This window comes from Gambusia affinis, linkage group LG12 (assembly GCF_019740435.1).
Source record: "Gambusia affinis linkage group LG12, SWU_Gaff_1.0, whole genome shotgun sequence".
Classification (NCBI taxonomy): domain Eukaryota; kingdom Metazoa; phylum Chordata; class Actinopteri; order Cyprinodontiformes; family Poeciliidae; genus Gambusia; species Gambusia affinis.
The window spans coordinates 5,681,440-5,694,295 of NC_057879.1; the positions used below are offsets into that span (position 1 = coordinate 5,681,440).

At 41.8% G+C, this 12,856-nt stretch overlaps 1 protein-coding gene across 2 annotated transcripts in view; it reads left to right on the forward strand.

The window, feature by feature from the left end:
• The window catches only part of LOC122840654 (unconventional myosin-VIIa-like), a 30,148-nt gene that overhangs the window by 1,377 nt on the left and 15,915 nt on the right, over positions 1–12,856 (forward strand). For both annotated transcript variants that reach the window (XM_044133202.1, XM_044133201.1), the window contains 19 exons: positions 368–436; positions 526–641; positions 734–861; positions 1,575–1,717; positions 1,989–2,102; positions 2,208–2,361; positions 4,170–4,246; positions 4,336–4,455; positions 5,378–5,520; positions 5,616–5,826; positions 5,909–6,044; positions 6,181–6,347; positions 6,671–6,811; positions 7,925–8,083; positions 8,206–8,298; positions 9,740–9,834; positions 10,086–10,170; positions 10,298–10,399; positions 12,509–12,817. In XM_044133202.1, coding sequence (XP_043989137.1) covers positions 368–436; positions 526–641; positions 734–861; positions 1,575–1,717; positions 1,989–2,102; positions 2,208–2,361; positions 4,170–4,246; positions 4,336–4,455; positions 5,378–5,520; positions 5,616–5,826; positions 5,909–6,044; positions 6,181–6,347; positions 6,671–6,811; positions 7,925–8,083; positions 8,206–8,298; positions 9,740–9,834; positions 10,086–10,170; positions 10,298–10,399; positions 12,509–12,817 — 2,562 coding nt within the window. The remainder of the gene's footprint in view (positions 1–367; positions 437–525; positions 642–733; positions 862–1,574; positions 1,718–1,988; positions 2,103–2,207; positions 2,362–4,169; positions 4,247–4,335; positions 4,456–5,377; positions 5,521–5,615; positions 5,827–5,908; positions 6,045–6,180; positions 6,348–6,670; positions 6,812–7,924; positions 8,084–8,205; positions 8,299–9,739; positions 9,835–10,085; positions 10,171–10,297; positions 10,400–12,508; positions 12,818–12,856) is intronic.

Here is a 12,856-nt window from a genome sequence, read left to right on the forward strand (position 1 = left end):
AGATAACAACAGCTATTGGCTGTTTGCTAGCAACAGCTGATGACCTCTCTGCAATAGCTTTGGCTAAAGATAAGCAACTATGCAAATTTCAGAAAAATCCCAGCAAAGGGTTTAGCTTTATTCCTGGTTCATCAGATTCTCTGTAACTGATGGCAGCTGTGAACTCAAAGGGACTGAATCCTGAAAACATTAAAACATATTCTGTTTTGAACTGTTTTGAATTGTGTGGAAAACACACTTGATTGTGTTTTCCAAACACAATCAAGCTAAGTTCTTGACACGGCTAGAAACGTTTGGTCCTTCTCCTCACATCAAATCATATTTTTCTTCTCCTCACATCAGATCATTTTATTTTTTTGTTCTCCAGACCTTCATAGGTTCCGTTTTGGTGGCAGTGAATCCCTACCAGGATTTTCCAATATATTCAGCCGAGCAGGTAGGTTTCTGCCTCTTATCTCCATCCATTACAACCGACAGCCGTCTCCACCAATCACTTCCTGGTGTGAACATCCTGCCGTTCTGTAGGTCAGTTTATATCACAGCCGGAAGCTCGGAGAACTCCCCCCGCACATCTTTGCCATCGCTGAGTCCTGCTACTTCAACATGAAGCGCAACCTCAGAAACCAGTGCTGCATCATCAGGTCAGAGATTGCCACGCGTTGCCTTGGGTTACGCCGCTCTGGCTTGCATTCCTCTGCTTCCTGTTTATCCATGTTCTCTGCTTTTCTCTCAGCGGGGAATCTGGAGCAGGGAAGACGGAGAGCACAAAACTGATCCTGCAGTACTTGGCAGCGGTCAGCGGGCAACTCTCCCAGCAATCGATCGAAAATCAGATCCTGCAGTCCAACCCGATTCTGGAAGGTACGCCAGCAGCACCTTTAGAGTGTTTTCACAACTGATAGTCCGGTAGACCTGGTTCGACTGGGAAGCAGTGTTGGAACGTTTGTTACATTTTCAGATGGTGCGGTTTGCTTTCACACTGCACTCTGTCAATCGATCCAAACTAATTGAAGAAGCTGTTTCCCTCCTCGCCAGTGGAGGCGCTGCACCAAGAACCGCTGAGGGAAATGACACAAAAACCTCACAAGACATGCAACATCCTACTTCAGAAAATGTTAACAAAAATGGAGTAGCATCAAATTTGAGCAGTTGTAGGATTTCTCATTTGTCATTGGTAAAAGAGCACAAGCTATCGCTAGACACAAGTGTTTGTTTTTTGTATTTACCCAGAATGCCCTGCGTTGTTGGCCGCTGCCTGTTTTTGGAGCAGTCTCTGGTTCGCATGGTGTTCACACATGCATTCGAATCCCACCAGAGTTCACTTCAATCAAACTGATGTGGACCGGAGTTTCCTTCTTTTGGTCCACATCAGAATTGGATTGAACATTCACACCTCCCCAAACGAACCGGACTTTCTATTCAAACGAACTAGAGTTCTATAAAAAGCGGACTAAACACAGTTGGTGTCAATCCATTCTTAGCTGCCCTTAGGCTCGTGTGAACAAAAAAAAAAAAAGCAGTTGTCGTGAATTTTTATTTTTTTTAAAAACACCATGGTTTTCTGCTTCTTTCAGCTTTTGGGAACGCCAAAACAATCCGCAACGACAACTCCAGCCGCTTCGGCAAGTACTTGGAGATCTTCTTCAACAAAGACGGGGTGATCGAAGGCGCTCGTGTGGAGCAGTACCTCCTGGAAAAGTCTCGAGTATGCCATCAGGTGAGGTAGCTCCAGCCAAACAGATCCTGCCTGCCTGCTATATCTACGGCGGGCAGGTCAGTACTGTGAGCTCATAAAATCCCCCAAAGGACACCGCTGGAGTGTGTGGTCAGTGTTTCAGTCTGCTTGGTGAAATGTTTCAACAACTGTGCTCAGGAAGAAAAACATGCTATTAATCATAATCCACTCGAAATGCGGCCCTTGAGTTCTCAGAAAGGCTCAAGCATATTTTTTTTCCTCTTCTGTTGCCATAATCTTTTATTCTTCTCAGGCCTCAGAGGAGCGAAACTACCATATATTTTACTGCCTGTTGGCAGGAATCACCACTGAAGAGAGGAAGACTTTGAGGCTTGGTCATTCCAAGGAGTATAACTACATTACTAAGGTATTCCAAATAAAAGTCACACTTTTCATTCTGGGAAACAGACACACCCCTCACGACGTTGACATCCACCAGTTGTCCGCAACCGAAGTCTCTTGTGTCCTTTAGGGCGACTGCATCGTGTGCGAAGGCAGAGACGATGCTAAAGACTTCAGCCGCATCCGCTTGGCCATGAAGACGCTGAACTTCTCGGAAGACCAGTTCCAGGAAATCCTCAAGCTGCTGGCGGCCATGTTACACCTCGGAAACGTCAGCTTCCAGGGTGAGCGCCGTCAGATCGGGAGTGGCTGCTTCCCGCTGTCTACTTCACCGCAAAATTCACAACGTCACGGCTAAAGCTGGAACTCTGTTTTTTAGGAAGCGGAAACGGAATTAATTAACACTAAGAATATCATTAATACAAATGACTGGAAACTTGAAGTGCTTTTTAATATTGCTCACACTATGTGGAGTTTATTTGTAAAGCATATTTCAGCAACAAGACAGCTTTACACCATAGAAACATCCTACAGAAACCAATCGTGAAACAAGCACTAAACAGTACATCTGAATCGTCAAGCAAATATACATCAAACATACCGATCAATGTTCCAGTTATTATTAATCAAAGGCTGCTCTAAAGGGTTTTTGGGCTTGAATTAAGGAAACTTTAAGTGTTTCAGCATCGTTGCAGTTTTCTGGAAGTTTCTTCCAGGTTTGTGGAACTTTGTTTTTTTATCGGATAGTCTAACATAAAGTGGCAACAGCAGTGTTGTGGATTAATTTCAATTCAAAAAAAAAAAAAAGTAAAACTGAAAGTGTGGCTTGGATTTGTATTTAGCTTTACTTCTCTACTGAAAAGTTTCTACCGGCAGAAAAATTTTCAAATTGGAAGGGGAACATTTGTGAAAAGCCTTTTCGAAGATTCTCAGTTAGATTTAGGTCTGGACTTTGACTACACCATTCTGTTTTTATTTTTAAATGTGCCTTGTCCGGCGTTGTGACTCTCAGAATTATTGCTGCTTTGTGTTTCATCGCTGACCTGTCTGCTGTTCTCTGACAACTTTACACAAGCGTGGTCTCTGCTTACTCATCCGGCGTTTTGTTGTAGTATATTTGGTTTAGAACAGCGATGTCCAAAATGTGGGCCGGAGGTCATTTGTGGCCCACAATCTGGACGATTTTCTTTGGCCCCTCTGCCCGCAATACAAAAAAATGGAGCGAATTTGCGATTAATGCGTCTCCAAACTTTTGTTGACAAACATAGAAAAACAAGAAATTAAAAACAAGAGTAAAAAAGAAACCCCCGAAATTTTGGGAAAATATTTACCTGTCATGTAATACCGCAAATATGCAACTGTTTATATTTTGGATCAACAATAATTTACAAATTCCTTTGAAATATTGAAGAGGTATCGTTCACCTCTTCAATATTATTTTATTATTGGTTTTACCTTATTGAAGAGGTAAACACAATGAATAACTTTAGAAAGAAATCTTTTCAGTTTTGATAAAAAATAAATGGATAAATAAATGGGGCTCTCGAGTTCTCTCAATTTAACAATTCACTGTAAAGGGGTTGGACAAAAACTCTCACCACTTTCCTAGGCTGACATGGGTCAAAGGTTAAATCTCCTAGCCATACACTGAAGTTTCTAGTTGCACCATCGTTATAATTGGAATAAAACAAACAATTACATTCTTGTGGCTTTTAAGACAAGGTGAAGGGAGTCCACAGGGCACCGCACCGGTTTACCTCATGGTTTCATTAGACGTAGATACGGAGACGTGCTTGAAAACAGAAAATCCTGCATTAGGAGCAATAAAAACATAATTTTACTGGCCCCTAAAGATTGTGACACAGTGCAGCCAATAAAGTTACACCCTGATGCCGTATCTGTAAGGTTTAAAACGGAGCCAAGCTGAAAGGTCTTTAATGTTTTATAGAATGAAATTTACTTTTTGATTTTTTTTTATTGTTTTGTAAAATTAGAAAAAACACTTTTAAAATTTTCAGTCGTTCAAGTTCATGTCATTTACAGTCATTTGTGGCTATTTTTTTTATTATTTTTTTCTGTTGCATGCGACCAGGCTCCGTCATACAGAACCTGGAAACCAGCGATGTGGGCGAATCGGAGAATTTCACCATCGCCTCGTCGCTGCTGCAGGTAGGCGGCCGGGCCACCGTTCACACGTCCTCTTAACTGTGAATACGACGGCGCTCCTGGCTGGATTTTAACATGCGCTCGCCCGACAGGTGCAAAGGTCTGTCCTGGCCGACAGCCTGACGCATCGGTCCTTTATGGCCAACAGAGAGCGAGTCACTAAGGCCCTCAGCGCCGAGCAGGCCACCGACTGCAGGGACGCCTTCGTGAAGGTACCAAAATTTAGCCACGGACTGTAAATCACAGTCGGCTGTTTCCTTATTGAGCCCTAAATCATGAAGACAATGGCCCACCTGTGTTACGGTCCAACGTGTAAGCAAAGGGAGCCAGTCAAATCTGTCTTAGAGCACGAACTGCTTTGACGGAAAGAGCTACTCAGTGAAATGTTAAAGAAAATCTCTTCATAACTTATTTGCATTGTTTTTAGGGGACTGTATGGCTGTGGCTGCATGACACAGCAATCATAGCCCCCTTCACACAAATATTGGCCTTGAATATTATTTTATCACTAAGCTGACATTTTTTAATGCTCTCATGGATAAACAGTGAAGTTTTCATGAAAGATGCGCCGATCCAATATTAATATCTGTATCGTTACTGACATTGAAACATTTCTTAGATTGATTATTGTGATCCATAAGGCCAGATCTATTCAGTCTAATTCTATGCTTCGTGCTCTGAGACGTAATTTATTAATTAATTGAATTTATTTCCCCATTATGTCTAGAATTCCTAATTGTACATTATGAACCATTAGAAAGAAAGTTTGTTGCAGTTTATTTTTTTACATATCTTTTTTTGCCAGTATGTAAATGACTATTGTTGTTGTCAGTTTCAGTTTCTTGATTTTTTTTTGCATTGGCTGTTTTACTCCTAAATGCACAGACTGAGCAACTTAAAGTTGTTTTTACATGCTTGACCAAGCTATTGCTGTATTTAAATGTGCTGCACTGGTGCAAAGTTATTAAATTAATTTGTAATTCAGTACATTTACTTCTGGTTTCAGCTTTATTTTTTCTGTATCCATTTCATATCAGCCGATGCCAAACTTCAGATATCGGTTTCGGAAGGGAGAAAAGTGGATCGGTGCGTCCCTAAAAACATCTTTTATTTATTCTGTGGTTGTTCTCACAGGCAATCTACAACAAACTCTTCATATGGATCGTTGGGAAAATCAACAGTGTCATCTATCAGAGACTGTCCAGCAAACCCAGTTCTTCGTTCCTGTCCATCGGCCTGCTCGATATCTTCGGCTTTGAGAACTTCCAAACAAACAGGTCGGAGGGCGGGGAAGAAAAGATTTTCCAGCTTGCTACTGAATTTTACAAACTTTGCTACGGTTACAGTATATCTTGTACTTTTCTTTTACCAGTTTTGAGCAGCTTTGCATCAACTTCGCTAACGAGAAGCTGCAGCAGTTCTTTGTGGCCCACATCTTCAAGCTGGAGCAGAAAGAGTACCAGAAAGAGGGCGTGCTGTGGAACAACATCCAGTTCACCGACAACCAGAAAGTCCTGGAGCTTCTGGCCGGGAAGCCGTGCAACGTGCTCGCTCTGATCGACGAAGAGAGCCACTTTCCGCAGGTACGCCGACCGGGCCTTAGGTTTAGACTTCTTAAATGCTTAAAAAAAACAGTTCTCAGTTTTCACTCTGTTTTCGCCACAGGGGACAGACTCCACCCTGCTGACCAAGCTGAACGTCGAACACAAAGGAGACAAGGCCTACATCGGTTCCACGCGCAAACACGAAACAGACTTTGGAATTCGCCACTTCGCCGGCCCCGTTTACTACAGCACCAACGGTAACGCAGACTGCTAAGCAAAAAAAACCTAAACTAAAACATTTCTGATGCTGGACTTCTGGGAAAACAAAGATGATTTTTTTTATTATTATTATTATTATTATTATTATTATCATCATTTTTTTCCCCTCTGTAGGATTTCTGGAAAAGAACAGAGACGGAGTGAGTTATGACATCATTAAAACGATCGGCGTTTCCAGCAGTAAGCTCCTCCGGGAGATCTTTGAGAAGGACATGGCAACCAACAGACCGAAGGCAACTAAAAGCGCAAAGTTCATCTTGACGCCGCAGAGCTCACCACGGGTAGGAAGCTACGTCTTCCTTCCAGCTCACGCTTCATACGTGATATCAGTACTCACAAAATAAACCAGGAAATTTCATTCTGATGGTAGATTTAAATTAATTTAACAGTGAGGAATCTTATCGCATACAACCTGCATATATTGAGATATTTAAATGGCTATTTAAGGTCCTCTTCATAACCGATATGTTTGTAAATCAAATCAAAATCTGCCAGACTCGTTGACCCCTGACGTTCCCTGACTTCTCATTTATCTTCCCCAAGTTATTTTGTTTCCACGGATACTGGCGTCATAAGCGGCATTTTTCTTTTGTCGTCTCCGCAGCTGCAGAGCGACAAACGCAAGCAAATGCCGACGCTGAGCGGTCAGTTCCGAGTGTCTCTGGACTCCCTCATGAAGGCTCTGTCCGCCTGCCAGCCCTTCTTCATCCGCTGCTTCAAACCCAACAACGACAAGCAGTCTAAGGTGAGTGAGTTTCCGCCGCGGCAGCACAGATAACGCAACGCAACACACGGATGGTCTTCAGTGTGGATAAACAGAGCTCTGTGTGCATTAGATAAAAGATTAGGAGGCTTGATTCACAGTCAACATTCCAAGAAAACAAATGTCATTTTATGATATGGTGGACAGTTAAACAACTGTGAAGCAACCTGGATCAGTTTCTAACCGCTAATGCAAAGAGTTAAGTGCAATAATGGGGCAGCATAAAAGCAGTTTCGTAAGTTCAGTTCAAGTCAGTTGTTCAGGCAACTGCCTCGTGTTTTTTTCTCTTTCTTTTTCCACAACACAACATTGGTATTCATGTACATACTTTTGACTGCATGAAAATGTCAAAACACAGACTAAACTCACTGGCGAATGTTTATTGGCATCTATAGTTACAATTCCTCTTTTTTCTGAAATGTTTAAGTATATTCTAGTGTCATGGTTCTCAGTTTGTGGGTGCAAGTCCCACTGGTGGCGCCCTGATCATTTATTTATTTATTTATTTCCATTTTTTTCTCTGAAGAGTTTTTGCAGCGCTAGTGGCTCCTATTTTTTGCGACAATAGGCTGACAGGAAAGAGGGCAAGGAGAGGGGGGAATACATGCAGCAAAGGTCGTTGAGACCGGGAGTCGAACCCGCGACGTCCGCGTCGAGGTCTAAGGCCTCCAAACGTGGGGCGTGCTAACACCCTGTGCCACCACAGCACGCCCCACCCTGATCATTTGTCAGTGAGGTTATGCGATCGTTACTACTATAATCCTTCAAACAATCACAAAATTTTCAAAAGAAGAAGAAATTAAAACTTTGAGGAATTGTTGAAGCGGACAAAAAAACCTGCCGTGTGTTATCTGCTGTAATTTCTGATCTGCCGCATCTCTTTACCCCTTTGGTTTTCATTTTGAATACCTCACTTATTCTGAAACTATAGCTTCCATCGAGTCTTTGCTCAGTAACAGCATCCACACTGAAGAGTGTTGGTGAAGCGATGCGGTGCCACGTCACGTTTCCTCAAATTTGTTTGATTTCAGACATGGCACCAATGTCTTGGTGCTTCAAAAGAAATATATACTCACCCACTGCATTCCCTTGCAGAAATTTGACCGAGAGCTGTGCATGCGCCAGCTGAGGTACTCCGGCATGATGGACACCATACGCATCAGGAAGCTGGGGTATCCCGTGCGTCACAAATTTGAGGACTTCCTGAGCCGCTACAGAGTCCTGCTGAAGACGACTGTCTGCGATCCCAGAACCGTTAAGTCGCCATTTTCTTCCTGGACTTTGAACAATTTTCTCCCAAAACGGTTTTATAGGGGCGGTATTTGGGAACTGTGAATGTGAGTACGTAAAATAAAATCGTTTGACTCTCCCCACAGACCGATGCCGCAGTCTGTTGTGAAGCCATCTGCAAGGCCGTAATCAAAGGAAGAGACGAGTGGAGGATTGGAAGGAAGAAAATTTTTCTAAAGGTACGAAAAGACTAAGATTAAAATCTGGTGTACAGTTTATGCACCAGTCAAATCACTGCATATTTTTGAATCTGTTCATTGCCAAATTACATCAATCAGTTCCTCCAGTTTTTCACAAATTCGCGTAATGTCAACACAGATCCCCCCATTTTTTTTTTTTGCAACTGTGATTTATTGGAAGTCTTTCACAAAAATTGTCAGAAGCAATTTACGTATTTTCCAGCCACATAGTGCCATTTTGCAGAACAATCAAGTAATTGTGTTATCTTCAGCTGTTATAAAAATGCTATATTGGGTGTGCTGTGGTGGGGTAGGGGACAGCGCGACCCACATTTGGAGGCCTTGAGTCCTCAACGCGGCCGTCGTGGGTTTGATTCCCGGACCCGGCGATGTTTGCCGCATGTCTTCCCCCCTCTCTCTCCCCCTTTTCTGTCAGCCTACTGTCTGGCTGACAGAAAGGGACACTAGAGCCCATAAGGGACACTAGAGCCCACAAAAAGACCCCCTGGTGGGGAAGGGGAAAAAAATGCTATATCAATCAAATATGACCTAAAAGCAATTTGACTTTGTAATTTAACACCTTCAAATTTAGTCTCTGTCTCTTTAAGAAGCTTCTGCTCTTTCTGAAATGTTGCCTTCAGGAAGTCATCACAACATGGCTCCTCTGTTAGCAATTTAATGTTTTTACCAGCGTTGCGCTGGGTAGTAGCTCGTATAATGAGCGGATGCGGAGTTCTACGGGGTGCTTGCAAGTTGCCGCTGGCTAGTCTGAAGGAGCTGAGAGGGGGAGCCGCAGGGGAGCGCTGCTCAAAATGAGAAACTCAGAAACTGCAGCTCTCAAGAGGAGCTGAATGGTTGCCATAGAGATTAAAGTATTTCTCAAACATGCATGAAAGAATCTAAGCAAATACTCCAGGCATGTTTTTGATGATGGAATAACATTTTAAAATGATGTGAAACTCAAAAAAGGCTGGCTCACGTGGCGATTTTATATAATACTGCCCCTTTAAGCGATTGCTAACTCCCACCTTTAGGGGGCAGTATTTGACAGTGATGCGGCTGACATCAACCTCCCTTGATGTCAAATTGCCATCTGTTATCGACGTGAAAAGCAACAAAAGTCACATTTACAGTCATATAAGCACAGATATTGGAAAATCTTTTTTAAAAGTATTGCAAAAAAAAATTTAAAAATCATCATAAAAAAATTTGAAATCCCAGAGGGACTGATCAATGTGAAAAGACGATCAATAATAGTTCATTTTATAGAGACTTGAATTAAAAGAAAGCTATTTAGTCAATTTTGACATCCCTTTCTCCGTCTGATCATGTCAGTTTTGAAACGTTGTTATCTGAATCCAAAACTCTTTGAGAAAAAAAAATCTGAATCATCTGATTTAAGTCACTACTGTTTTTTTGTTGTTGTTTTTTTTTTTCCCAGGATGCCCACGACGCTGTTCTGGAAAATCTACGGGAAGCAGAACTGAGCAGGGTGGCCGTGGTGATCCAGAGGGTCATGCTGGGAATCAAAGACAGGTGCTGCAAGGAGAGCTGAAATATTAAACCGAAATGTGAACGGCTCACTTAAATTTATCTTTCCCGCCCCGCCCCCCTTTCCTCTCTCCACCCCGCAATAACTGATAGGAATATCACCGCAGCACATCTACAGATAGTGATTTACTGCCCTCTATGTTGCCTGGATAAGAAGAGATGTTACATAAGAACACGTGAAGAGATGCTGATTATGAGAAGTGTTTATGGAACGAATCGAATCTGCTTTTTTTCAGAAAGCTCTTCCTGAGGAAACGGGGCGCGGCCGTGGTGCTGCAGAAGCAATGGAGAGCTTACAGAGAGAGGATGGTGCAGAAGAAGGTTTGATGGTTTTTAACTTCCAGTCGACCTTTGGAGAGTGGACCTTACCCATTGATCTCAGATGGTTTGAAGCTGAGATCAACCTGTTTTTGCAAACTTCTTTTTGTTTCTTTTTTTTTTTTTTCAGATTCAGCAGGGTTTCGGGCGCCTGGTGTCAAAGGTCCGTGGTCGGAAGCTTAAGTCTCAGTACCAGAGACGGCAAGCGGCTGCCATCGTCATCCAGAGCCAGGCATGTGGTCCGAATACCATCATGAGAAAAATAAAGCTCACCCCCCGCCTGTCTCCATGACAAATTTTTCTGGACGATAAAGAAGTTTTCGCGATAAACAACAATTTTAAAGTAATCTAGAGCTAATGGCATAATAATAATAATGCAAGAGCACGTTCTCAAAAATCAATCAACTTTAAATTCTAATGAACAATCTTGTTAGCACTGGGAACTGGAAGACGTTTTAAATATCCAAAATAATAATAAAAACAAACAAAACTACAGGAACAACAAATAAAATGAATTATGAAGTTTCTGTAAACAAAGTTGTCCTTAAAAAAAGGGGCTAGCTGATCACCATGCGAATGATATTATTGAGCTTGTTTCAATTTATCAGTACAATTAATTAATTTATTGCTTATCACATCAAGCCTAAGTTCACCCTATGCTAAATGTGGAGCTTTATAAATCAGGAAAAAAGTGGACAAATAAAATAAATAAGCCTCTATAAACCATTGAACTCTGACCTGAGGTGTCCAAAGACACAAGGCAAACTACACACTGTCACCGTTTATAAAGCCAAACACGACTTTATCAGCCTCACACAAACTGGAGGGATTTCGTCCCTCCCTTCCCAGGGTTAGGTTAGACTCCACTAAGCCTTGGAGACGTTTGTTCCTGCTCAGGCCAGGATGGGGTCTGGATACCGACTGGAACATTAGCACACTTTCATTCCTCTCATAGATTTGCTGCTGTGTTTGGGAATCGCTGTCCTGTTGGAAGCCAACGTCATCTCCTCACAACTGTTTCTGAAATGCGTCAATATGCTAAAGCCGATTGATTTACTGCAAAGAGCCGAGGGCCTTTGCCACCACTGTGCTTGACGGTTCACCAGTGTTTGTTTGTGCCGATATGTTGCGTTTGGCTTTCTTCAGACTCAGCCCTGTGGATCTGCTCTTATCTGTCCAAAGCACATTGCGTCCAGAAGTTCTGCGGCTCAATTAGATACAACTTCGCAAACTTTTAAGTCAGTGTTTCTCAAACTTTTTCAGGGTGAGGACCACTTAACCCGTTTAACAAACACTCTCAGAGCACCTAACTTGAAGTTGACTCACAACAACACAATCTGAAATGAAAGCATTGGTGTCTTAACTCACTTATTGTTGTTTTCTTTGTTCTTCCTGTTAAACTTCAGTTGCTTTGGCAGGAACAAAGATCCTCTTTTGCATCACTAAATACAAAAATTACCCATCCATTTCTATGAATTATATTTATTTACCAATGAAATATTTTTAATAAATAAATAGCTGTTAAAGTGCAAGCAGAACATTACAAGCAGGCCTGCCACGATAACAAATTTAGCTGAGCGATTAATTGTCTGAAAAATGATTGTGATAAACAATATTATTGTTTGAAGACCATTTTAAACTGATGTTATGGTAATGACATGATAATGCAAGCGGTATCAAAAATAAATAGTGTTTATTTTCAAAAGAGCACTTAACGCTGGAACTGGTAAACAACATAAACAAAAAATACAATGGACTTTCAGTGTCCGTTAACAAAAAAGGCACTGGAAGAAAAAAACACAACATAAAACCAAAGTGGAAGTAAAAACTACATCCAACCTAAAGAGTGCAGATTATGAAGTCTGTATACTATGTAGTCCATCAATAATCAGTAGATTTAGATAGAGAAGATGGGATTATCCGACTACCTGATCCAATAGTTCACTCCTCCCTTGCACTAAAGAAACAAGAAAGGGAGGGGTCAGTGGAGTTGAGCGTTTTTCCATCCAGTGTCATCAATAGAAAGAGAAAAAGGCAGGAAGAAACGATAAAGTCGACAAATTAAAATGAGGTCGATCATTTTCATTTATCGTGCAACTAATTGATTTATTGCTTATCACAACAGGCCTAATTACAAGCACACAGAGTAGTAAAAAACAAATAACATTTCTGACTAAGGAGACCAGCAAAGAGCCATTAAAAAGAATCGAATTGATGTGAACGACACATCAAAGCAGGTTTAACTTGGCTTCCTCCTATCGTATTTATATTTAAAATATTTTATGGTAGATGTCACTCTTCAAATATTTTAATTTTAATTTCTTTGCTGAACTGACCGTAGGTGCGAGGCTACCGGGCGAGGAAAGACTACCAGCGGAAGAGAAAGGAAATCGCCCATCAGGCTTTGCTCTTGGAAATGGAGAGACAGGAGGATCTCGGCGAAGAACTCCATCAGAGGCTGATGCAAGTCGCTGAAGAGCAAGCCGACATAGAATCAGAAATACCTGGCCGATCTCACGAATCGGAGAAATCTAGTGAATCGGAGAAATCTAGTGAATCGGAAAGCCCTAGTGATTCTGAATCGGAGGACAGCTCAAATAAAAACCTCCAACTCTCTGATGAAGACGAAGACAAAAGATCAGACTCCGAGGTCAGGCGACTACTCTGTTGTGTTACGCTTTATTAATTT